Here is a 26,733-nt window from a genome sequence, read left to right as displayed (position 1 = left end):
GGCTCAGTGCTGGTTAGGCCACAGCCCAAAACTGTGTCTGATTTCAATCATTGCATTTTAAGAGCGATGCAGGGAAGTGGATAGGAGCAGTTTTGAAATACTGGTAAGGTGGAAGAGATGGGACTTTGTTCCATTTTGACTGTAGGGACCCAAGTCAAAACTACTGAACAACAGAAAGTGAGTGTGAGAAACAGCGGGGGGTGGGGACTCAGTTATCCAGGGATATAATTGAACGTAACTGCACTTGTACGGTGTGCACACACACAGACCAAACGAGATGGGCATTATATCTGGGAATCGTATATAGCCGTTGGATGGATGCTGTTAAAAGGTGGTTGCGTTCCATCCTTGAGGGTCTCGGCAATTCTGTGATGAGTGAAATGCTTCTTTTCTGTTTAGGAAAGGGAGATAATACAGCACATTTATTTGCGGGGAGGAATCTCTTACCGGTAAAGTAGTGTGATGGAAATATTATATTTTAAGCACTTCAGGCAAGGGTTGTGATCTTTTTGTCTTGTGCAGCACAGAGCACAGCCAGTGCTAAAATAATCATGGTCAATGTGCAGTTCAGAGAGTCTGATTTTGATCCCTTGTTTCTACATCTGGTAGAAGTAGCTGGCTGCACCCAAGGAGGGACGTCTGTAGATCTGCCCTCCTTTCTGTCTCTGCTGTTAGTTTGAATTCTTCCAATTGGCACTCAGGGCTCCCTTGATAATCTGTTAAAAATACACTAATAAGACTGCGATCTCTCAGTTGCCCCGGGTCGAATCAAACAACCCAGTGAAAACATCTCCGGTAAGAGGGAGTTGATGTCTGACCCAAGTCCCACATCACCATCTCCAACTTACCTATCACCATGTTTTTCCTCTCCAAGATGAGCCCTTTTGGGTCTCATTTTGTAGCTCCGGCCAGGAAAGAGGATGAGTATGCCCGTGAGAACGGCCTGATGGGGACAGCCGACTCGACGGGGAATTGGTGACACTGTCTCCTGATGTGAGCAGTGAAACGGCGAGGGAGATACAAGTGGGCTTTTCCTGAGGGAATATCAAGCAGGCGAAGCAAGGCCTTTCTTGCTTTAGGCAGAAAGTCGCAGCATCTCTTACAGGCTTCTGGCCCAACATGTGCAAGACTCGCCCAGGTGGAGGTTACTCATGCATCAGCTTTGGGCCCTCTTTCTGTGGCATGTGCTAAACGGAGCCCTGCCTTTGCCAGGAGAGCTGGCCAGCCTTTTCCACGTGAGCAAAATTGAGCCGGGGTCCCTCCAAGCGAGCCCCTCTCTCTGCTGGAGTAGGAGATGCTTCTGACGGTGCCTTTCTCATCCGGCTGCAGCTCTGCCCTGCTCATTAGTGAGCTGTGTGAGGCTCCTGACAAATGACAGAAAAATTGAAAGCCACTACTTACCAAAATTAGGAGGGGAGTCGCAGCCCCTTCGGCAAGCCCCCTTCTCGCCTTGTTAATTCATTTAACAGTTCAGCTGTCAAGGCGCCAGCCTTGATTGGAAAGCCAGTGCCTGTTCAGCGAGTGCCTAGGTACTGATATTAATCCTGGCCCTAAATGCAGCTGCTACCAAAGGTGTTGTTCTGCATGAATAAAATGAAGCCTCTTTTCGAGTGGGTGGTGCAGGAAGAGCGGTACTGTACCAGGTCAGTGCCATTATCTGATTGCAAGGTGGGCTCTGGAGTTCAAGAGGTTGCCAGCACCTGCGTGATAATTAAATAGAAATGGCAGGTCTGGGGAAGTCGCACTTCCCCTAACTTAGGGAAGTGAATAAAACAGAAGGCAGCAGTACAAATCCTGTGCTAATGAGCACCCACGCGCCAGTGCTTCCCCCTCCGCCAGCAGGGCTGCTTGGGATGAACTATGACTGAATTCTTCCCTCTCCCCAGCAGCTGCAATGGGAGATGTCTGGAGGCAGGGAGGCGGTAATGGGGAGGGTAAAATACACAGCACTACCTCCCTTGAAACAGGTGATAAATCCACTCCCGTGAAGAAGACGGGGAGAGTGACGCATGTCACGATAACTGATGGTGACATCGATGACCTTCATGCTTCACGGGAGCTGAAGCTGTGCGTTTCCCCCACCCGCCTTTTAATTTTTTTTGATAATGAGCTTTGACAGCAGGCTCAGGTGGGGAAGGGAAAGGAAGCAGTGAAGTACTGGGAGACGTAGATCCCCTTCTCTGGCTTGAAACGCTACCTTGGCTGCTAGCATCCACTTTTGGAAAACTCAGTTTCCTTTCTCCCTGCCTTTCATGTGACAAAGTGGAAGCTGCAGGTTGGAGCAGAGAGGGGAGTGGCGGGGGACAGGGACAGTTGTCTCTCCTCCTCCAGCTTGAATTTGCCCCACAGTGCACAGCTTAAAGAAGCCAAAGCAAATACCTTCTCCTGCTGCTAGCTGTAATTATATTCCTCTCCCTCCCTGCCTGCAGTACCAGGAATGTCCCTAGAGCTCCCGAACCTGTTTATTTTTCAACAGCTGCCTGCCCACCTGCACCTGAAACGCTGATAATCCCCCCCAGAAGGCTGTGTGCCTGTCAATTATAGCAGGAGAAGCACTCCAGGCCTTCTGGGGTGTCTCCAGGCTGTTACAGGCAGGCAAAGAGTAGAAACCAGTTTAGGAGTGCTCAGGACATGAATAGACGAGCCTGACTTGGGTGCTGGGGGGACCGTGGGATGTGGGGGTCAGTGTCCAGGCAGCGGGGAGGAAGGAGGAGCAGGGAGCTGCACTGTGGGAGGCGGATATCAAAAGCTAGACTCCTGGCTTGCTGTCGTGAGCTGATCCCCTCAAAGTGCTTCTTGCCCGGTGCTGTCTGCATTATTGTAACTCCCCTGTGATTCTGGTGCTGCTGCTGGAGGAAGGCCTGAGTGCCCGGGGTCTTCCTCGCTGGCTGGTTTCCTCCTCTGCCGTCTGCCCCTTACTATCAAAGATCCTCCCAAACTTTGTCTCTGGAATCATTTCCTCTCCCCCGATCTCTCTCCCCTCCCATTTCAGCCCCCCCTTGCTCCTTACAGAAAAAGCACAGTCCTGTTCCCCTCCAAACATGCTTGAAATGAGCCTGTGCAAAGATAGGCCCAGCATTTTCCTGGTAGCGGCCTGCAGCAGAAAAACAGGGCCTCAACACATCCAAGCTGGCAGCTTCAGTCACTCTCCTTTAGCCCTCTCAGCTGTTTTGCTTCTGTCCGGTGGGGCCACGTGAGTGGCATCTTTGTGAAGGGCTATGCAGGTAGGGATTACGCAGTGCTGGCAGCGGCGCTGTGAGAGCAGCTCGGATGCTTTCACTCTTAAACCCCCATCGCGCGAGGGGGAGGGAAGGATCCTTGGCTCTTTTAGATGACGTGAGCCTGGAACTTGGGGTGCAGCTTATCGGTCCCCCTGGTAGGCTGAAGCTCTGGGAAACAGCTTAATAAAACCATCCAGTACAGGTTTCCCACAATTTATGCTGCACATGCGTTCCTGGAGAATGGCACATAAATCGAAGTTGCATAAAGCGAACCCACTTTACAATGCAACAAATAGGGATGGGTTCCCATGGCAGGGAGGGAGTGAGGCTGGGACTAGGGAAGGGGTGTGGAGAGGGGTGCCCCTCCCAGGTCTGCACAAGGCTGCAAAGCAGAGGGAACAGAGTGGCACTGCCCCCATTCCCGGCTGCAGCTGCCTGCAGCTGCTGGGCTGCACTGTGTCCCGTCTGTCCCCACTCACCTCTGCTCCTGGGCTGTGCCGTGCCCTGGTGCAGGCAGCTGGTGTCAGCTGGGGCTGGGGTGAGTGCTGCGCCCTGCACCATCTGGGGCTCCGCTTCTCCGCACTCACCCCTGCCTGTGCTGGAGCAGCCCTGGGAGCAGCCAACATCAGCTGCCTGCACCATGGCATGGCGCAGCCCGGGAGCTGGGGTGAGCCCAGGCGCGGGGGAGAAAGGTGGAGCACAGTGCAGCCCAGCGGCTGCAGGCCGCTGGCACCAACCGCTCCTGGGGCTGCTGCAGCCAGGGCTGGGGTGAGTGGGGCCATGGCCCTTTCCCCTCCCCCCACAGACTTACCCGCTTGGGCAGGGGGGCAGCTATGCTGGTCGCATAAGAGCGAATTTACTTTACATATAACGAATTATGGGTCTAAATATGCTCATCGCATAAGAGCACATTCGCATATAAAGAACCCGCATAAATCAAGGGACACCTGTACCATGTGCCAACCACGCTTTAAACAGAAGGGGGCTGATCTCACTTGGCACACAGAAGAACTGAGCTTTTGCAGCTTGGGAGGGACTTTAATTTGTTTTAAAAATGGCCTCTGAACTAAGAGGAAAAGGTGCGCATGAAGAGGAAGGTGGGGAATGTCAGTGGGGGCAGATGACAGAACAAGGAGCAATGGGCTCAAGTTGCAGCAAGGGAAGTTTAGGTTGGATATAGGAAAAACTTTCTCACTAGGAGTGGAGTGAAGCACTGGAACAGGTTACCTACCCAGAGCGGTGGTGAGATCTCCATCCTTCGAGGTTTTTAAGGCCCAGCTTGACAAAGCCCTGGTTGGCGTGATGTTGTTGGGGCTGGTCCTGCTTTGAGCAGGGGGTTGGACTAGACGTGAGCTCCTGAGGTCCCTTCCCACTCTAATCGTCTATGATTCCATGAACGTGTGCTGTATTGATTTTTCCCTCGAAATGTGAAGTGGCTGCAGAGTCCTGAGAGAGGACGGTGAGGCTGGCACTTTGCCGTGGCACACCTGGGCTTTTCTCTAGCAGGGGACAGTTACAGTCATTGGCTCAGCTCCTTTCCCCGGGAGAAGGGAGAGGATGTCAGCCTCCACGTGAGTGCCTCGTTTGCCAGTCGCGGGGTTCCCCTTGGCTTTGTGGAGGACTCTAGCAGCGCGGCAGGTTTCAGAGGCTGCATTTGTATTTTCAACAGGCTGCGTTCCTGCATGCAGGACGAAGGGTGCCAGGCCGTTTTTGCTGGTGGATGGAGCAAAACGGGAGCAAAACAACAAAGACAGTAATACAGGGAAATGGGGGGAAATGGCATTTGGGGTCTGAGCTGGGGTTTTCGTTCACATATGTAACTCATTTCAAATTCTTTTGCCCCGCAAGGAGTCAGTAGGATTATTTCTCCTACGCTGCAATGGCACAGCACATCCGGGTGTGTGATGAGCTATTGCACTGGCCTGGTTTTACCTTGTACCAGCCCTGTTCTGGAAAACTGGTTTCTGTGGAAGTTAAGCTTTCATGGTCTCATGCGCACAAGTGACTCCGGCTTTGTGTGCACTAACCTCAGATTAGGCCTACACCCGTCAATGCAGTTCCACCGGCTGTAATACTTGAGTAGATAGCGCTTGCCTTCGTTACCCGAGTGTGTGGAGAAGTGAACAAATTAAAATCAAGTGAAGGGCAGGGAGCTTAGCTCATCCACGCTGCTTTGTACCAACTGTTTTTTGTAGCTGCTGTACCCTGTGATAAAGTGAACCGTGGTAATTTAGAAGTTATTCTCATTCAAAGGTAAACTGCCCTGGGTTGGCTTCCACTTACTGCAGGATACAACAGACGCATGAAACAAGTACTGCAGAGCAGGTGTCGCGTGATAAGTCTTTCCTCATCTTTAACTCGGTGTAATTTGTCCATCTGTCCACGCTAACCCTGTAGAGTTGAGACACGGTAGATAAAAACCACCAGCCTTAGCTACAATAGTACTTTCCCCTTTGCTCACCACCGCTGGAGCTTCAGCGCTGGTGAATTATGGATCTGAATGGTACCGGTCACGACAAAACTTATTTTTCTTTCCTTTTCCCTTCGCTGACTCAAGCTATCCTGTGAAGGGTAATTTTAGGTTCTCAGCCTATTTGTAGGACAGCAAAGAGATTTTAGTTTATTAAACCCACCAAATCTGGAAACTTCAGCTTAGCATATACGTTGGCAAGGCAGACTGTAACCATTTCAGAGTGAGCCTGAAGAAGTGTCCTAATGTCAACATGTCAAAAAGCTGTCCTTGCAGCCCCCTGGAGACTGAAAAGTAGTGTCAAGACAGGAAGAAACATAGTCTGAGCAAGAGCCACGCTGCTGTCAGAGCGAGTTATTCTGCCGCATAGGAAAAGAAATTATAAATGAATGCATTGAAAAATAATGTCCAGACTGAGACACGGGTTTGATGGGTTTATCTGACATCTTAAATTCCCTGACTGCAATCCAGAAGCTCACTGAAATAATTTGCAGCGTTTTTCCTGCTGCAAGTCAAAGCAGAATGCGCGCCTCATTAACAGCTCGTTAAGTTGTTAATATTGGTCATAAGCAGCCTTTGGTACAACACAGTGCTTTAGACAGCGCAGCCAGTCCTTGTTTAACTCAGACTTAATTGCGTCTTTTTATCATGCGGGGAGGCAAGGAAGACATTTGTGTCCAAGCTAATGGACGGGCAATTTTTGATCAGGAGAGTCTGCCTTCCTCTCCCTGTCATTGTTTAGGTATGGCTGTCCCATCGGTCTGCATGTGCTGTGCAGCACTCACCTAGATAACAAACCTGACAGCCTCCCAGTGGCTTTCAGCAATGACCAGCCAAAGACAAAGACTGAACCTACACTAGTACTTGTCTGCAAAAATTCCCCCCTGTTGCTCTTTAATCAGTGCAAGCAGGAGCGGGAGAGTGCGGGTCAAGCAGATGCCAGGATTTACACTGCAGTGTCTTATCGCCATGCTAGGAATTAAGTGCAGGGACAGGTGATGCGGTGGTAGACACATCTGTGCCCAACAGAGCAGAGCATTGATTGGTATGGTGTATGCAACGGTGTATGCTCAGGGCTCTCCCACTGAAAGCACAGAAATTAACTTTCCCTTAAAAACCTGAGCAATCACTGTGACAATAAAATGGGCCACAAACTGCATAGATAAGGTTGGGGAAATGAGGCTACCATCTCTACTTCTAGCTCATAACTCATCTTCAAGCTGGGGCAGGTTCGAGTTTGCCTACTGTTGGCTGGAGGGTTGAAGTTGAAGTCAGCTTGTGTTTCCTTTAACCTTCCCCTTTTCCCCTCTGCCTGTATATAATCATCCCGGGAAATGTGAGCAAGGCACCGTGAGATTTTTCTTGCGTACTTCAACTCCCTGTGGCTTTGCTGTCTCATTGTTCCTCTGGTGCCGACTCTGCTGTGAACTCAGGTACGTGAAAATGCTGCTGGTTTTGCTTTTCAATTTTAGTATCCTATATCCATTAGGCACTGAACTGAGAAGATCCTCAGTCAGTTATTATGGACTCGGAGTGTGAAATAAAGTTTCATTTTTGTTATGAAATTACGAATTAGCAGTATACTGAAATAGCATGGTCACAGCCAGTGCAAATGTTCAGGCTGGGAAAAGCTAACATCTATTTGTGCAAGCTCTTGGTTAGGGTGAAATGAAGGTTGTAGGACCATATTGGTGAATTAAATGCAAGCCTGTTAGAGCTAAAAAAACCCATTAGAAATACAAGAAATGTGGAGTTCAGTCGCTCCTTGTCAGCCCTCAGCTCCCTCCAGGCTCTCCCAATGGACTCGCTGCAGTTCCTCAGTCCAAAATTAGTTTCTGAACCCTAAGGGAGCCCAAATTAGGGACCACGTGCCAGATTCGCTTCGAACAGTGCAGAAATTCTGCCTCTGCCCCAAATCTGGCGTCCCTTTCTGTGGTTTTTAAAATACGAAGATGGGGGTGTGTGCGTGCACTAATTCAGCTGCAACCCTAATGGAAAGCGTGAGAGCCCCTCTAACTGGCCAGCGGGGCCAGGTGAATCGCAGCTTCATGTGCCGTGGGGCAGGAGTTTCTCTTGGAGCAGAGGCGTTGCAAACTTTTTCTGTGCCCAGGGTGGGGGCAGTGGGGTGGGGGGCCAAGAGGAGAAGTGAGGAGGGGGTGGGGGGAAGAATTATACTGGCCACTGGAAAGTAGGGCCCAGAGGAGAGGAGGGAGAGGGGTCTTACTTGCCCAGGCTCTCCTCCTATCCTGCTACTGCTGCTGCTTTAACACTGGACTGGACCGCTGCTGCTGAGGGACAGGCAGTGGTGTGGGCTTCCCTCCTGATGCCCTGTTCACTCCCCTGCCACCCTCAGGGGCAAAGCTGAGCCTCCCATGGCAAAGCCCCCACCAGGGGGAAGGGGCATCTTTCCACCTCCATTCCCCCCCCCCCAGATGCATCGCAGGGCATGGCACTGTACCTGCCTGGCCACACCTGTCTGGCTTCCCATAGCCAGTCTGTATAGGGCTCTGCATCCTGGTGGGAGGGGGCCACACTGGCATCCCCTAAGTTGGCACCCAAGGATGGTGGCCCGCTCTGGATAAGCTAGTTGTCTTGCAGACCACATAGTACTTATGGTTTAAATGAGGACAGGGTATCGGTAGATAGATTGTCTGCTACATTAAACATCAGATCCAAACCAAAAGTTTATGTCCCAAAACCTGGAAGACATTTAGTCTCCTTGCCATTGACACAAGACATGCCAGGCTTATAGGTGGGCCAGAGAACAAGCAACAGCACAGCACCGAGCACTGTTGACTAACGGATTTATTTAGTCCGCACAAGTCTTAGCACTCGCTGTTTTTCAAACGCACGCGAAAAAATATATGAATGCCACCAATCCAGTTCTCTGTTTGTAGCTCCATGTCTGAGAGCGACTTGGCTTTTCACTCCTAGGTCAGCAGGGAATGAGCATTAACGAAACCTTCTGGGAAAGGCTTGTCATTCTTTTGGTCTCCAGTGACCTTTCCATCTGCCTGTACTTTGGGGATAATCCTGCCCTGGCAGGAAGAGGTACTAGCTCTGGTTTTTAATTTTTCAGCCTTCTTAGTCCTAGCCTAAAGGAGAATGCCCCCAACATAGACCACTGAGGGTGCGAGAGAAATGAGAGAAAGAAGACTCTAAAATTTTCTTATGACCTTAGCAGGCAGGAGTTGTTTTATACCAGTCCATTTTAGTGTTTAATGTACAGTTTTAGACTGTATTTGAAACCTCTACAGTCGCTTTGGTTTGTTAGTTTTTCCCTGTAGCACTAGCACCCGTAACACGTACGTCTGAGACGACAGGGTGAAGGAGGGCAGCTTTCATTTGGGCAGATGAAGGGAAAAGAGCAGAAAGGTATCCTTTTAAAATGCAAGATCTGCTGTGATTTAATGGCACGCGCATCTTTGCATTTCCCATTGATTGGAGAGAGAAGCAGGCATGTCAAGATTGCAGCTATTTTAGCGCCCCCTCGTGACACTTTGAGCCAAAATAAGTTCCTGTCAAATAAAACGAGTGAGGATCAAGAGCAGCATTTTTTTTTTCAAACATAGGCCTGTAATTATGGTAACAGAAATGGGGGAAAAATCATATTTCAAGGAGAGTCTCTACACTCTTAACTCCTTGCTGTCCTGATGGTTGCCTGTCTTCCCTGCTGCAGGTTGTAGGGTGTTGTAACTGCTAGTAGTGGAGTTAAAACAGCTGGATAGGATATTTTTTTTAAAGGGACATTCTTCAGCAGGGAAAATCTATGCATCGACTTACAAGATAACGCACCTCGGTACTGGAGAAGTTGAGATGAGTGTGGATGACACAACCTAAATTTGGATGATGTCTCTTGCATTTCCATGGTGCGAAACAGGCCTGGACCATCCTGATGGAGGTAGCACAGCCTCACCCCAACAGACGCAGAGAGGGGAACTATATTACATGCCCATAAGCATGAGTGAAGTCTCTTGGCCTATTCCTACTCGCATCCATCCTCATTATAACCCAGTAGACTACCGACTTCAGTAAAGTTTAACAGGCTGGTAGTTGTATGAACCTCTCCAGTATGGTAGCTGATGTGAGTACTGCTAGCACGTACCGAGCCACTTCTGGAGACTCACTCGAGTGACTCATTCCCCGCTCCGGATGTACGGCTGTGGGCGTAGTCCTCTCAAAACAGAGGAGCCAGGATGTGGGCTGAGCAGGAGCAATCCTGGGGATAGGGCAGGCTTGTAGCTGATTGTTAATGTCTTGGTTAATAAATCCAGAGGCCAAAAAGTAGGGATGGCTGAGTCTGCCCCACGTGTTTAAAGACTGTTTAAAGACACCTGTTCACAAGGGGTGGCTCCTAATTTATACAGGTGGAAGTGAAAAGAGAATCAGGCCAGCCTGCTCTCACAGCATTAAACACCAAGCAGTGTCTTATGCTCTATATTTCTGCATACTTGAACAGCTTTCAGTATATCCTTGGGGTTGAAATCTGAGTGCTGCCCTGAGTGGAGCAGCCTGCTCTCAGTTACAGAAGTTTCACACTGGTTTAGCTGCACTGACTTAAGCTGAGCTAACACCACTGTATACGGATGTAACCGGGAGAAGGTTTCAGCCTGTAGGGCAAAGCCTGTGTATTCGTTGTTACTCGCTGAACATTTGTGAGACTGCTACAGTTCCTGTGCACGGGCACATCTCCGCTGCCTAAAGGCATGGGCTCTGGGCATTATAACGTAGCCAGAGTTATTTTTCTGCTTCCCTGGGGTTACACCTGCCCCTAAAGATACTCGATTACATGGGACTCGATGGAAGATCTGACGGCCACTGGAAAAGATCAGGGGGACAATGTCACCGCCTGAAAATGAAAGGGAAGGGCTGAAGAAGGGAAAGAGCTCCAGGGTGGGAGTTTTATCTCCTTGACTCCCCCCCTCGTTTTGTAAAGAGCTTTAGTAAATTGATCATGCTTTAAACAAACTCCAGTGTTAGTGCCCCGTTGGATTGAAAAAGTAGCAAGGGGCAATAACCCTGCAGAATCTGGAGCTTGTGGGAACTGGCCTTCCTGGTTCCTTTTCATCGGTAACGTGAAGTTGTCTAATATAAGCTTCAATTACAAACCAAGGACCATAACCTCTTTTTCTCTCTCTCTTTTTTTTTTCTCTGCACTCAAATCCAGAGCATGGGTGTTTGTTAACTCTAAGCATTTTTGGATATACTTCCCAGTACCGAAAAAATAAGTTAGGTTTGTTGCATTTGTTTCTCTGTTGGAGCTGCTTTTACTCAAGGGTAGGCTTTTTCATTCTTTATATGGCTTTTTAAAAATGCATTAGAATAGCAAAGAAATATATCTGTTTATGCTGCATTCAGTGGAGAATACAAAGTGGGGCTGCCTTGGTCATAGGCCAGGATACATGAATCAGCTCAAAGCTACGGGAGAAACGGTAGCTTCCCGGAGGTTCCCAGTCCCCAGGGTTCATTCTTTCCCTCCTGCTCAAATGCCGGCCAGTGTCTGTCTCTCCATCTGCTTTGAAGTATGGCCGTGCCAGCCCTTTACCAGTTTCAGGTTTCCAGGTATATGTTTAGCATTGTGGGGGCATGAGAGAAGTGCTCTATATCCATGCTTTATCATCCTCATTTGGGTTCATACAGATGAGCGAAGGCATGAAGTTTCCCCTCTACTGATTTGCTGTATCATGTGAATCAGTATTTGGATTTCTCCGCTGGAGAATGATGTTATTTCCCACTAGAACCAGCTAGTCCCAGCTGTGTCAGCTTTTCCTATGGACAGTTGGGGCTTTTTAGAGACTGCCGGAGAAAGCAATACATCCCCTTGTGCCGAGACTTCTCTGTTATAGGCAGAGATCTACTTTAAAGCACATGGAGGCAAAGTAAAAATCACAAGCCGCTCATGGCATCTGGTGTCATTTTTGTGGTCTTTTCCTGGTTGCCCCCTCCCCCCCCCCTTCTGCCACTGATTGGCTGAGGGGCCCCAGCACCCCACCTCTTACCACTGATTGGCAGAGAGAGCTGCCCTTCCTGCGGCCCTGCCCCTTGATGCTGAGAGGGGTGGGGCCACACAAAAGGCTGCCCTCCTGGCCAATCAGCAGTGGCAGGAAGAGAGGGCAGCTGCCATCCTGGCACCTCCTCTTCTTGCTGCCGGCTTCCCTCTCCCTATCGATGGCCTGCAAGGCTGGGCTGCTCCCACGGGGGAGCCAGCATTTTATTTTTAGTAACCACCCCCCCCCCCCCCCCCGGTGATTCTGCACAAAATTGCGGGGAACCCCAGTTTCCGTGGTGATTGCAGAAAATGCCTTTTGGTGGTTTCAGCAAAACTCGCAAGATCCCAAATTGAGTAGATCCCTAACTGTAGGACACCGGGTGATGTGATCTTGGCTTAGCTCATAGCAGCACAACAGCTCCTAATGCCAAAATCTGACTCCCAGGCAAGGGAGAATAAGCACACTGTTGAGATGGGCTAATTGAACAGTTTGAGAATACAAGAATATCATGCATATGCATGTAGAAAGACAGATCGATCTAGATATGGCTAATGCATATATGCGTATGGACGTGTATACTATTATATATGCGTCTCACATTGATTTTTGACCTTAGATGGACAATGACAGATGATGTCAGATACGCCTGCCTGAAAACAGCTGGAATCTGGTGGGGATGGTCCTCTGCATTCTGCTGGCCAGATTCAAAGAAGGGCTTGCGCACCTAGAGCGGGACGTAGGCACTCGTTAGGCGCTATTCAGAAGCCCCTGCTCAGAGACTGCATAATCCTGAAGGCATCTAAATTCATAAGCGCACCCTCCCCCCCCAAAACACACACACTTTTTCACCCAACAGCTCTCTGAGGCCTGCTGTTCAGCCTCCTCCACTTGTCCAGAACTGCTCTGGTCTGAGCAGCCGTGTCCTGCTGAAGTCCCCTCTGAAATCAAAAAGAGCCATGAGAGGTCCTGATGCCATGCTGTTTTTGGTTTGCTCACTACACACCAGCAGTGTTCAGCTAACCACCTCCTCAAAACTTGTCTCTGCTCTGATATCTGTAGGAACCCCCACAGCTGCTTTTCTGTGATCATTGCATAGGCTCGCTGATCAAGGTGGGCTCCTTGTGTCCTTATGCCCTGCCCTGCTTTCTAGGGGGACCACCCATCCCTAATTGGGTGGGACAGTCCCAGGATGGGAACCTCAAGTCCAGGTCCAGAGCAACATGACTCTGGGACAACGTTTTTCCTGAATTTGCAGTTTTGCGCAGGGATCCGGGTTGGAGAAGTGGCGGGTTTCCCCTTGCAAGCTGCTTGGGGCTGCTGGGGTTGCGATGGAGGGGCTGCCATGTGCAGGTGCATGCTGGCACCTTTGCTGGGAATATAGCCAGGCAGCGTGGAGAACAGCTCCCTGCAAGTAAATTTGTGGGGTGGGAACTATAGGGGAGGTAGATCGAGGCCCCCATGGCAAGGGAGGGACTGGAGGGGGCAGGCTGCCCAGCCTGGGCAGTGCATGGGTCCAGGGCTGGTGCGGGGAGTAGGACAGAGCCACGGGTGGCTCGTCCAGGGGATGTGGGGGGAGGGAGGGTCACGTGCCCCTGGATTTGTGCAAAGAGTGGGGGTGGATACGGGTTGCCCACTGTGGCATTAGAGCTTCCCGCTCTGCTGCCCTACCCCGGGAGCCGCACCCTGGCTGCACTGCCACGGTGAGGCCCCCCCTGCCGACCCGGCAGCAGCAGGGGTGGTGGTGCGGAGTTGTGCCCCCGCTGCTGCCAGGTGGGCAGGGGGCGCACAGCTGCTGCGGGGCTCCCAGGGAAAGGCCTGGGGCTCCCCATCCGCCCCTGCTCCCTTCAGCTCTGCTCCGGCCATGTCCCCGGTGGAGGCAGGAGGGGTGAGAGGAGGAGAGGCGGACATGTGTCCCATCTTTCCATTTTGAAAAGGTGGTCACCCTACTGCCGCCTGTCGTATATAAGGTTACATTTGGACTGTCAGCTCTTTAGCTCAGGGATTGTCTTTTCTTTATGTGTTTGTGCCTGGTAGAATGGTGCCCTGGCCTCTCCTCATTAGCGTAATACAGATAACGCTTCCTGATGCATAAAAATCAGTCGCATTATTTCCAAGGTATTTTTGAAGAGCAGAAAAAATAATGCTCACTCTGTAGATCGGGGTAAGGTGTGTTAGCATCTTAAACTGAATTGCAAAAGTGAGAAGATGCATGCAAAGCAGCCTCTTTTCGCACACAGTTTTTCTGTTACAGCTCTTCCTCCAGCTCTCACCTGTGCGCTTATTTAAACGGTAAGCTCATCAGGGCAGAGACCTTGTCCGAGGCTTGTCTCTAAATTGCCTAGTGTAATATTGGCATTGATAACATCAGCAGAGGGAGAAATCGTGGCTACCCAGAAATTTAAGCAGACGTAACAGTAGCAGCAAGGAGGGTTTCATGAAGAAAGTTATTAAGTTTACACAATAAATCACAAGGATTTGTGGCCTACAGTGTGCTCCAGTGCTACCGCGCATCATAGCAACTGTCACTAAGAAAAGAAATGAAAGGCCAACGGTAACATCGGATTGATGAAAAGTTCCAAATGCGGTACTGCCTGGCGGGGTTAGCCGCCCGTATTAACAACACAGGAACCTGGGATACGTCTCCTACAATAGCCTGGGCTCCGACCGAGAATGGCCACCAGGCAGGTTGACCATCATGTTACTGTAAAGGTGGTCTCGCGTGCAGCTCCCACTGACTTCCACGTGAATGAGAGGTGCTCAGTAGCATCAAAAAGCCAGGCTATCTGTATGGTAGGTGCCTCCATATAGATTTAGGCACATGCTTTAGGCACCGAGTTAGCAAATCTTGGCTCTGCTTTTTGCATCTCCATGTAGCATCCTTGTTGATTTGCTATCTTGGCACCATTCTGTTGGCATCAGACCAACCCATGGTTGTTCTATTTTTATTAATTAGCTATAAAATCTGCTCCCTCTCCTCCTAACTTGGTCTCCCTTTTGCTGAGTGATTCTTTAAAGGCATCAGCCTCAAAGGTGAATGGCAATCCTATTAAAACAGAAGTGCTTACAAAAAGCTGCACGAGGTTCCAGAACGGAATACATTTGCAGACTTCGAAATGACAAATACATACCTTTCTCGGAGGAGGTGAAACGCTTTGTACCTGCCAAGAGCGGAGTTCAGACCCTCGGGGTTCTGCGGCTTTCCTGCTACGATTGATAATGTCACCAGCACCTTAAGCAGGGTGAGGTATGCAGCTCCTGCCCTGCTTTAAGTATTAGTGATGCCAACAGCCATGCTCTGAAGCCAGAGCTCTGAAATCTTGAACTGTGTTCCTAGATAGTAAAGGGCCTTTCATTTCACTTCTATAATTAGCTGGCTCGTGCTAGTAAAGGCTACCTGGGCCTCTAGTGAAAGTTTTGGGGTCTCAGACAGGACTCTCTTCGGAGAGTCTTTAAACCGTTTGGTTTTGCCCTTAATGTAACGTGCTGTCTGCATCAAGCATGAGCATCGCTATTTTGCTGTCCCTTGCTGTCAACAAGAAATCTGTGCATCTCGGAAAGTAGCCGATCTGGAGAGCTGAGCAGAGAAACAGACTCACGGGGCATAAAAGTGAACATGATTTGCATGTAGTCAGGGCTGTGGACTTATAAATAATGACGTCTTTTCTGTACTGATGTTTTTCTTCCTGATTTCCCACAACGGCACCAGCGGCAATTTGCTCCAGGGCGGAAGAGGGTCAGCCTAGAATGATCACCAGCAAATTTTAACCATTGTGTTGTCTGGATCTGCCCCAAAATGGGTTAAATGACAAAATGACAGCAGCCCAGCTCACCAAGCTCTCCCACCATTGTCTGCAGCCGGGGAGCTGAAATGGTTCTAACCTAGCACTGGGAATTCAAAGAAAAATGTTGCTGTAGACAAAGCTTCAAAGCAGAATATTGCTGTCAGTTCAGGGCATCCAGTAATGTCATCACCTGGCAAGAAAATAAATTGTTGAACTGATCCATTTTCCTCTGTGATTGTACATACTGCTGTTTCCCTGAGCATGTCATCATCATCAAGTCTCCGAGATGTATTTTCAGGGCTTTTTTTGTGCAGAAGACTTGGTCACATGCTCTTGTGTTCTGCAAAAAAAAAGAAAAGTCTTCAGAAGGGAAGAGTTTCAGTGCATTGTGTAGCTGCACAACGTCACCCTGAACACAGCCCTTCCGTCAGCTTGCTGCTATCTTCACATTCCCAGCGAAACAGAGAAGGATTGGGTTGCAGGGCAGCAATTAAGTGAATTCCCACGACCAAGCAGGCCCAGCTCGAGTTTAATTTCTGCCCATTGTCACCTCATGCATTTCCACCTCTCGCTGAAAGAGCAGCCTAGTAATAATAATAGTAATAATAATAATAATAAAACAGTTTTAACTGAGCACCGGGATAATAGCTGTGCTCCATTTTACCTTTCACATTTTAATTGTACAACAGTAATTTTGTGATGGAGTTGCTGATGGCAAACATGCAAAAGACATTAACTTTATTTATGTTTGGGATTATTAATGTGGCTGTTAAAATTCCTCCAGTTAGTTTTTGATTGAATTGTTTTTTTGTGCGATTCTGTCGTTTAATGGAGCGGTAAATAAGAATTTCTGATAATGAGCCCAAGCATCTGTCACAACAACCTGGCGCTGGTTATTAACATTTCCATTAACGGCAGGGTGGGCAGTGATAATATGGAAACCACACAGTTAGAACAAAATAAATAGTTGGTGTCAGGCTGAGTGGGTGTTAATTACTATTTTATTTTATAACCCTAGAGAGAGGGATGGGGGGGAAGTGTGACTTATGAAGGTCATTCTTTCCCAAAGAAAGAACTCGCCAGAGGAGCAGATCGCCCTGGTTATCTTACTTAGATAGTGAATGTTTTATCACTTCTATTAATGTTCTGTAAATGGGCAGGGAGCAGAAAGGTGGCTTTCTTAGGCACCAGGGCAAAGGCTGCGGTACCATCTGCCCATGCAGAAGAAGAGAGGAGAAATATCATTTCATGCCCTGCCTTCTCCTTCCCCTTTTGGGAGCTTGGACAGGATGCATTTAGGAATCGTTTCTGTAAGCAGAACGTGTGCTGTTTCGTTAAGACCTGCCAGAGGCAGACAGCAGGTCTGAAAACAGACCATCTATGCCAGTCACTGGGGAAGACGTTGCACCTGTGCTGAGCTGGATCACAGCGAAGGGGAAAGATAAGAGTGACCCAGGTGCATGTAAAGAGGAGGAGAAATTAGTTTTCTACTGTGCTGCCGTACCAAGAAGAAGGAATAACTAGCATGCTAACAAATAACGCGTTGAGCCAAGACGGCTCAAGATTTGTATTTGAAGATCTCGTGCAATAAGAGCGAAGAAGGGATGCTAATCAACAGCATTGGCCATACATACGAGCAATGTCTAATTGATTTGTTTCTAAACTGTTCTGGAGACAGATTTATGGAGTCTCTTGTCCCCCAACCCTCGTCCTCTTCCTCTTTGTGTATGCAGCTCTAATTCTCAAGCTTCGGAGCAGCAGACTGCAATAACACAAACCGGGCTTGATGTTTAACTTTGATTGAAGGAAAAGGGGCAGCGGGGCAGAGCTTAGGTGATTTACATCTTTTTACATGTTTCCTTTCAGAAGCAGGCCATTCTGGATACAAAAGCCAGCTTTAACAATTATCCTTAAAGCTCAAAGACTGCAAGGAGAGCGATTTCTCTCCGTTGTTTTTTCCTCCCCTAAAGAACTGCTGATGGGATTGGGTTTATGCATTGCCTGATTTAGTCCACATGGGACAGAGAACCCAGCAACTCTGCATTCATTGCACGTTTGTCCCGGAGACTTCTCTGGGATGTTAGATGGCTTCAGAGCTGGGTTGTAGCATAAACAGAGTCTGACTTGGGTCTCTCCACACATGGACGAGTACAACCTGGACACGAGTCTAGTTCTGCTTGTCACTATTAATTTGCTTTATTCCCTTCTCTCTCACTAGCACCAGCAATGGCCCCACAGAGCATCCAAGTGAACGCCCTTTCTGCGAGCCAACTAGAGATCACCTGGGACCCACCTCCTGCCGACAGCCAAAATGGGAACATACAAGGCTACAAGGCAATACCCCTTGTCTCTTGCTTTCATTTATCTTGCTTGGCTTCACTGTTACCTGTGAGAGAACCCTCCAGCTACAGCAGTCCTTGCTGCACAAGGAAAATTAAAGCAATGCTCAGGCTGCAGGAAAGAAAGGGCATGATGTCCCCAAAGCAGAGCTAAAGCATACGAGACAGAGAAGGAGAAGGGGCTGTTTATATTCACACACAAAAAAGAGGATGGGAATGCAGCTCAGGGCAGGGAGCTTGGCGTACGCAGGCAATATCTCTATTCCAGATAGCAAAGACGTAGAAAATCTGGGAGAGAGAATTCGACTCAAGTAAATTAACGGAGCTTTTGGTCCATCGAACATTAGGAGCGCTCAGAAAATCCATAACTTCCTCCAGATTGCAAGACTGAGCCAGGCTGGATTTCAGCTGGTTTATCTCACTTCTTTAACTTTAACCAAGTTAAACAATGGGCGTAATTGCACTGGGCTTGGCGGAAACTCGGCACGCTGCAGACGTTTTTGGTACGGTCTCCCCAGGATGGGAACGAACCCTTGGAGACTGGGAGTGGGCAAGGCTCTGAATACCAGAGATTGGCTTGAGTTCAGTGCCTGGCTCTGCCTCCATCCCTGAACTAGGTCTGTAAGTGAAGGAAAGCCAAGCCAGTGAGAATCATCTGGCATTACATCTTGGCAGTCACAAGCACCCTTATATATCAATTCATGCATTTTTACCCTTGTATGTGTATAGTTCTAATAGCTTGGCTCTGACTTAAAACTCCCTGGCTTGCCTTGGACTGTTGTGTAGTTATGCTGGCCAGGCCTGTCCACAAAGCAGTGTTGGCACCAGCTTTGGAAAGATTTATCTTTGGAGTGTTATGGCATCCAGAAAGGAATTATGTGGGGGGGAACGATGGGGAGAAGCACACATAGAAATAGGTACCAGGAAAGCCAATATTGCCCTCTGCAATACGGTGTTAGAATAAAGGCAGAGGAGAACCTGAAAGATTAAAGCAGGGGTGTCAAACTCACCTGGCCCTGTGGGTCAAAAGACTTCCATGGGTCCAGTCCACAGGCTGGATCAGACGCACAGACCAGCCCCACTTTTCAGATCCAGTGCAGGTCCTGGAGCAGCTGGAGCGGACACTGCATGCTGCCCAGTTCTTCCCCAGCTACTTCGGAGCCACATTACACATGGTAGCTGCTCCGGGGCTGCACTGCGTGCAGCAGCCACCCCACTGCTCCGGGGCCCTGATGCACATGCGACTTGACTGGGACACGCCATTAGATCTAGCATGAAGCAGATGCATGCTGGAGCAGGTACCATATTCAGCTCAGTCCCAGAGTGACTGGAACAAGCCATCCAGTCATCCCGAGTGGCACCTGGGGCCATCCATTACACCCTGAATGCTGCCTGTGTGCCAACTCCGGATCCACAGACAGCACCAAAGCCTGGATGGTAGGGCACCATGGGCCGTATTTCTGTCACCCCCAGATTGAAGGGCTTGCTGCAAGCACCAAGTGGTAATGCTGGTTGTGTCAACACTCCTCTGAAGGAGACAGAGTCTATGTCTTGCACTAACAAGCTTTCTTGGGGCTTGCCATAGCCATACCAAAATGTCCATACTAAGAGTCACCGGGCTATGAGCGTGGTGACTGTCCAGACACAGCTGTGCTCCTCCAGTGGTGCTGTCATAATACCCACACATCATTTATAACAACATCCCCTCATTAAATTCGAGGGGAGTTTGTCTAAGTAAGAATAAAGCAAGGACTTCAGGATTCAGTGAACGATGCTGGTGTATCATTTCAATGAGAGTTTACAGAGCTAACAATGCCAGCATTTTCCCAGTGGCAGTTTACCATGTACCCTACGGTCTACACTCTGTAATTTGGGTACAGTCTTTACTGCAACATCTCTCTGTTCTTAATAGATTTATTACTGGGAGACGGATTGTCAGAATGACACCGAAAAAGTGAAGGTCCTCTTCCTTCCAGAGACAACAGTCCGGCTGAAAAACCTGACCAGCCATACCAAGTACCTGGTCTGCGTCTCTGCCTTCAACGCAGCAGGTGATGGACCGAGAAGCAGTCCCAAACAGGGCAGGACGCTCCAGGCAGGTATGGAGCTGTTCTTCTTTTCCAAAGCAGTGGGCATGGGCATGGGCATGTGCATGGGGGTACAGCTATACCCTGGTAACAGCGTAGACATGCCTCCACTCCAGGACTATCAAAAATGGGTGTTCTTATGCATGCCAGGGACTACGGTCCTGAAAACAGTGACAAAGGGATGCCCCAGAGTGACTTCACTGGTGTGTTCCTGTGTTTGGAGCCTGTTACTGGGAGCAGGTAGGTAGAGGGTGGGGGCTTGCTAGCACCCCAACCAAGACACACAGCCACGTGTTGCAGACCTATTCTGGAACAGCTCTTCATTCTTGTCTCAGGCAGTAAAATGCAGTACTGTGAGGCAATCGTTGTGGAATAAGTCATTACAGCATGTTGTTACAGGAGCTAGGCAAATCAGTTTAGATCAAATAAGAATCAGTCCTTTGGGAAATGATTTCACAGCTGAAATTGATGCTAGACTATGAACTAGAAGAGGGTGGAATAGTAACAGAATTTCTGAGCATACACAGATGTATATTATATCATTGTAAAGAGTGCGGGGCAGGGGGTGGAGATAAAGAGGGAACTGAGCACTCAGGAGTGCACATCTACTAATCCAGTGTAACAGTCTGAGGTGTCTGCTCCTAACTTGCAGTGAAGCTAAACCTCTTAATGAAACGGGGTATGTTACTGCAGGCTAGCTTTGCTTACTGTGTTTTAAGGATCAGACAGACAGAACAGTTGTGCCCAATTCAGCTGCACCATGGTAAGTCACTTCTCCCGTTCCCCTGTGTAAGGCAGCATAACCGTGTCATCTGTCCATGCCCTCTGTCATAATTGACCTGCAAATGATTATGGCCCTGTTTCTGATCTCCCACATGGCTGGTGTATATCAGGAGTAACTCAACTAAGATACTCTGATAAAGCCACATCACAGAAGAATCATGTTGGTTTTTTAATGGCTCTCTGCTGCTATGGACACTGTCAGAAAAAATATTATCTTTGGAGATCTGGTCCCATAGGGGAAACACCAGCGCTTGGAGAACAGATGTTCCATAGTCCCTGGATTCTACTGAGAAGTGCGCACCAGAGTTGTACACTCTCTTGATGCTTTTCTGTTCCAGAGCCTTGTACATTTGTCTCTGAAGGGTGACCGTGCCATGCTCACTGTTTCTGTTGGGTCCTGTAACTAGCCAAGAACGGATGCCCTGTGCTGGGAGCATGTGTTCCCCATCTGAAGTGGAAGATTGCTGCACTAGATTGCAGATGAAATATGCTCTAGTGCAAAGACCCAACACACCAGTCAGACTTAGGGCTACATTGCCTACTGCCCTTGTTTCACCAGGCAGTGGCAGATATGTGGGTGTGACCATGTGCCACAACAGTGTCTATGTTCTGGGATAATAGAAAATATCATTACTGTGCACCAGACGTGTAGACCAATTAAGTTCACATTAAAACTTTAGCAAACTAAGGCCTTTTTATGTGAAATCATGTAAAATTGCCTGATGTGTGCATACAGGCTGGGGACTTGCAAGTGCACGCATATCCTGTGAGCGTGGGCACAGTGCTCAGCAGATACCTTGTGTTCTCACCTCAGTGAATTGGGCCTGTAGCGTAGGGAACACTGTGATGCTGAGGGTGCAACCACTGGGAAATGAAGTTCTCCCCTGTTCTCATCCATCATTCCAATTTGTTTCTTTGTGATTTCCTCCTCCTGTTTTCTGTTTAGTTTTAGTTTTGCAATGGAGTGTCTGCTTATCTCAGAACAGCGTGCATTTTGGATTGATTACAGGAAGTGTTGATATAATCGATGAATCCCCATTCTTGGCTTGTTTCCTTTAGATTTATGCTTGGCAATAAATAACATTTTATAATATATATATCAGACCAAACATTCCTGCTGCAATCCAATAGCTTTGTGATCCTTCCAGCCCCCGGCACACCCAGCTTCTTGGCGTTCTCGGAAATCACTTGCACAACGCTCAACGTGTCTTGGGGAGAGCCAGCAGCAGCAAATGGAATCCTGCAGGGCTATCGAGTGGTGTACGAGCCCCTGGCACCCGTCCATGGTAAGAAAACCCCAAAGGACCTACATATCCATCCTGGGAAAATGCACCCCTGTCTTCTGTCTCTGCCCAGTTTCCCACTCCTCCTCCATTTTCCAAATACAGGCAGTGTTAGTAAGTAACTGAGATAATTATGAGCATTTCTGTCCACGGCAGGCTATATAACTGTGGAATATGGCTCTTCTCCATCTCCTGTCATTCCTCTACAGAAAGAAATCCATATATTCCTGTGCAGTTTGCAAAGCCATTGCATGGCCATTGGTATGTCACAGGGCAGATGAACAAATTCATCCTTGATCCCCTCCCTACACTTTGTCTTAAAATGTTTGCATAATACCTGTCACTCAGTCCCATTTGTGTTGCTCTTGGTGACTGGTATCATCTGTCATTCCCGTTGTTATCTGTAGGCTGTGTTGGTATCACAGGTGTGTTTGTTATCGCTGACACCAGGGCTGTCTTGAGAAGTGAATAGCAACAGTAGAGATTTAATTGTGCCTTTGTGTTTATACCAAGTTTTCCAACAGCATTTTTTAATTCACTGCAAGAGATAATCTCACCCAACAACAGTGTGACAGCCACAATTGCTTTATTAATTTACCAAAATATCAGCAGAGATGGAATTGGCAATCTCTCTGCAAATTAGAAAAGATTAAAAAATTTGGAGAAAGTGCTATTAATATTTCGTATATTCCTGGTAGATTGCCAGTAGTTCAATAGGTGTCCAACTTTGGCAGAATGTCAGCAGGTAGAGTAATTTCAGCCATTGCCAATTCATTTTAAACTCCCTTCCAAAGAAATGAGGATATCAATCACCAGCATTTGTTGCTTCTGTAAGCCGTAAAGGATTTCTATATACCCTGCATTTCCATGTCTTGCACATAGGGAAAATTATACTCAGAAATGAAAACAAGAGAATTAAAGCATTTTCACTGTTCAGTGCTAGCAGTGTGTGTGAATGAAGAGCTGATGCAAAAGGCATGTGGAATTCTAACCAGGAAACACTCGCAAGGCATCAGGAGTTTCAGATACTTTGCAGCTCCCTGGCCTATTCATTTCTACAAAACGGAGAAGGAATCTATCTTTTACTTGGCAATACAAGTGTTCTAAGCATTTGTATCTGTATTTGAAATCAGGCTTTTGTGCAGGAGGGTAGGTTTTCTATGCAGTCAATCAAATTTCACGTCTGTTTGTAATCTGGGTACTTGAATCATGAAGGAATTGCCCCACTCCACTGAACATCTACAGAATCACGCAGATGGCAGGTGCAGAGCATGCAAAGGGATTGTCTTCTCCTGAAGCATCAAATTCTGGTCGCTGCTAAAGATAGACTATCGGACTAGCTGGACCAATGGTATGGCTAAACCTGTTTCTCTTCCGTTGCTGAGAATAAGATATGCCAGGGAAAGGGGTCATTATCTAACTCCCATGAGTAGGTAAAATAAAGGAGCACAAATCTGGCTCAAACCTCTGGAAAGTTATAGCTCATAAAAGCTGAAGGAGCTCCCATCTAACCACTTTAGAACCCCAGGGCTGAGCAATGCCTGGCATTCAGAGACACCCTCAGGACTTTAGCAGCCAGGGTGACACGGCCACCTTAAAGGACAGCACACCAAGTGATCACCAACAATGCTGGATGCAGGGTAAGAACAGAAGCTGAAAATAGTAGGGCTGTGTAAAGCTTTGGTCCCTGATTCGATTCAGCTTGATTCAGTGGCCGAATCTCCAAATCCGAATTGAATCAGAGGACCCTTTAATCTCTGCAGATTGAATCTGAACCCTCCAAATAGATTTGGAGAGATTCGGAAAGATTCAGCAATTTGGACATCGACACAGCGTGATGTAAGGTGCCTTAAGTGGGGTTCCCTGAGTGATATACTACCCGCCCGGTGTGGAGCCCCTCCCCTCAACTTTCCTGCCACGACTTGATGTTATTATATAAAGAGAGAGGGTTCAGTGGAGATCTTCTTCCTGGGTGGACTCCCCAGGGGATGGCAGTACTCCTGGTTCGGGGTGCGATGTTTCACAGGGTGCCACCTCCACTCCGCCTCATCCACTCGCTAACCAGATGGGCATCAGCAAATGGTGATTCAGTCGTGCTGGTTCAGCCACGGCTTGCCTCGAGGGGAACCCCATGTCCGGGTGGGCTCTGTTGGTACTTGTCCGGCTGCCCCTTCTGCTTCAATGAGTAGCCTTCCCTCCCTAGAGACTGGCAAGCTGTGTGTGTGTAAGCTGGCACCTACCTCAGTGGTTCTGAGTGCTTCCTCTCCGCCTCTCCTGCCCCCCAGGTTCCAGTGGGGCTTTTAAATCTTCCCATGGTGGCTGGAATGGCTGCCGTGATTGGCTTAGCTGTTTTCTGCCCAGGGGGTCCTCCTGTGGGTCTGGGGGTCCCCATATGGCTGATTGCCCAGCTGGGGGAATGCAGGGGGCATGGGGGGCCCTGGCATGCTCCACCAGCAGACCCAGAAGTGAACCAAAAGTACTTCCAGTCCACTTCCAGGTTCGCCGCCGAGCACATGGAGGCCCACCCCCACTCCCTGCACTTCTGTGGGATGCTCCATGCACCCCAGTATCGCAGTGATCACAAACCATCCCCACTTCCCCAAAGTATGTAGAAAAAACTTTTAAAGCTGTGTCTATGTCTGAATCGCTGATTCTCCAAATCAGCATCAAATCTTCAGATTTGGATTCGGCTGAATCGAGTCAGGGATAGTGATCTGAATCAACAGATCAAATCGCTATCCCTGATTAGGGCCAAATCCAAATCTAATAGGGCCCACTTTGCACACTTCTAGAAACTAGGACTCCCCTCTGATGTACCAGAACAACAATGGGGTGTCATGGGGAAGTGAGACTGGCAGTATTACCCTATCACTTCCATTACTATGTGTTTGATATTAATAAAACATTCCCTTTTCCACCATCCCATTCATGATTCCACACCTCAGATCTTCCCAGTTGCTTTCTCAGCCTTCTCGTATCTGTCTGATTTAATCCCCTACCCTCATATTTCCCTTCTCTGCTCTTCCCTCTCATGTCTGTCTGTGCTGTCTTGCCCTCCTATTTGCCCTCACTACTCCTGTTAGGAGGCTGTCCCAGAACACTGCTTCTCTGATGGTTAGAAAAGCTCATCTGATTTCCAGAGTCAATATATTTATGGCTGGTTTATACCTCTTTATTCGGAAGTTAGCATTGTCTTTTAACTTAAATGGTTCTTCTCTGGCACTGGTTTTTACACCAGCTGTATTTATACAAATCAGGCATGTCCCTCCTCAGTCTTCCTTTTGCTGGACTAGCCAATGTGAAGCTCTTTTAGACAGAGCTCTGGTTAAAATCTGACAAGTTTTAAGATGGGGCATGGCCAACATACGTTGCCCAGAAGCTTCTGCCCATCTGATCGTTTATCATTCATACTTACACTTTACCATTTTATATTTTATCCAGAGACAGACAACAAAACTGCCCTTGGAGCCCCCCTCCACCCCATCCTCACTATTTAGATTCCAGTTTGAAATAACAAATATTCCTGTTTTCCAGTATTTCTTTGAATTATGCTCCTAGAGTTGAAGGGGGAGCACTTTAGTAGTTTCCTAGGGAAATGCGCTTTTTCCAATCACCGTATTTATTGTATACAGCATGTACCTTTCCCCAAACAAGCTTTTGCAAATTGGAGGAGCTCATATTGTATGTAAGAAGTACAGTAAGAGCAGCTCTGCCTATAACCAGGTGAAATCAAAAGTAAACCCTGCAGCAATTCACAGGGAGCAGAGCAGTGAGCAGGCTCAGCCCTCTAGTTGCTGCTACTTAGTTGCTTACTACAAAAAAAGAACTTTTCTTCCTTCATTTTCTCCTTCAAAAGCAAAGTGTGTATTATATTCCAGGGGGAAGGAGGTGTTGTATGCCAGAAAATGTGGTAGATACCATTCTCTGCACTGTCCTGGTATACTGATGAATTTAAACATGCAGCTGACTCTAAGCGTTGGTGAAAGAACTGGCTTCAGTGGTCAGTCTTCCACAGGAGAGAAAAGCATGCAAAAAAACCTGCTGATTAAAAGTGAAGAATAAATTGAATGCTCAACCTGTCTTCAGTCCTATCCTATGGGATGACAGTATCCTAGTTAAAGGAACGTGCATGTCTGGAAGATGGGGGTGAGGGTTATAGGAGGTGCAGCTTGATGTCGTCTCAGGTGACCTCTGAATTTGCAGGTCCCTTAGTGCAACTCAGACACCCCTGAGGGGCTCTCACAACATTGGCAGCTTCCCAGGGCTTCCCTCTGGGCTGCATTACACAGTACAGTGCACTGCAATCCCATTCCCATCCCCCAGTACTTTCCCTAGTTAACCCCTTATGCTAAGACTTGCATAAGGGTCTTCAAAAGAGAGTCTTGGTCCTGTTTCTCACTGTGCCTCTATCAGGAAAATGCTCCTCCAGCCAGAATGAGGACACTGAGCCACTCTAGGGTAAAGGGACTGAAGCAGGGGTAAGCTTTCAACAGAGGATTTAAAAGCTGCCTTGTCCCTTTAAACAGCAAGGCCCATTCAGAGTCAATATTGCACTCCACTTTGTTCCACCACTTCCGCCATCATCGTCATCCTGGACACTGGCGGCTGACGTTGGTTCATAGATCCATGTCACCCCCCCTGCCCCCAGCTGTTCCTGCTACCACAGTGCACAGCTGTAAAAGATGAAGAGCAGAGCTGAATCCAGCCTGGAGTTTGTCCTTGCAATTCTTTTGCAGGATGCCTGGCAAAGAGGGAGGAACCAGAGCAGCTCTGGTTGA

General features: G+C 48.4%; 1 protein-coding gene across 3 annotated transcripts in view; it reads left to right on the top strand.

Moving 5' to 3' along the window:
* The window catches only part of SDK1 (sidekick cell adhesion molecule 1), a 667,914-nt gene that overhangs the window by 608,638 nt on the left and 32,543 nt on the right, over positions 1-26,733 (top strand). For all 3 annotated transcript variants that reach the window (XM_019542017.1, XM_019542016.1, XM_019542015.1), the window contains 3 exons: positions 17,682-17,797; positions 19,715-19,901; positions 21,821-21,958. In XM_019542017.1, the coding sequence (XP_019397562.1) occupies positions 17,682-17,797; positions 19,715-19,901; positions 21,821-21,958 (441 nt within the window). The remainder of the gene's footprint in view (positions 1-17,681; positions 17,798-19,714; positions 19,902-21,820; positions 21,959-26,733) is intronic.

This window comes from Crocodylus porosus, unplaced genomic scaffold, assembly GCF_001723895.1.
Source record: "Crocodylus porosus isolate Cpor-Errol unplaced genomic scaffold, CroPor_comp1, whole genome shotgun sequence".
NCBI classification, from domain to species: Eukaryota; Metazoa; Chordata; order Crocodylia; family Crocodylidae; genus Crocodylus; species Crocodylus porosus.
This window is presented reverse-complemented; position numbering and strand designations above follow the sequence as displayed.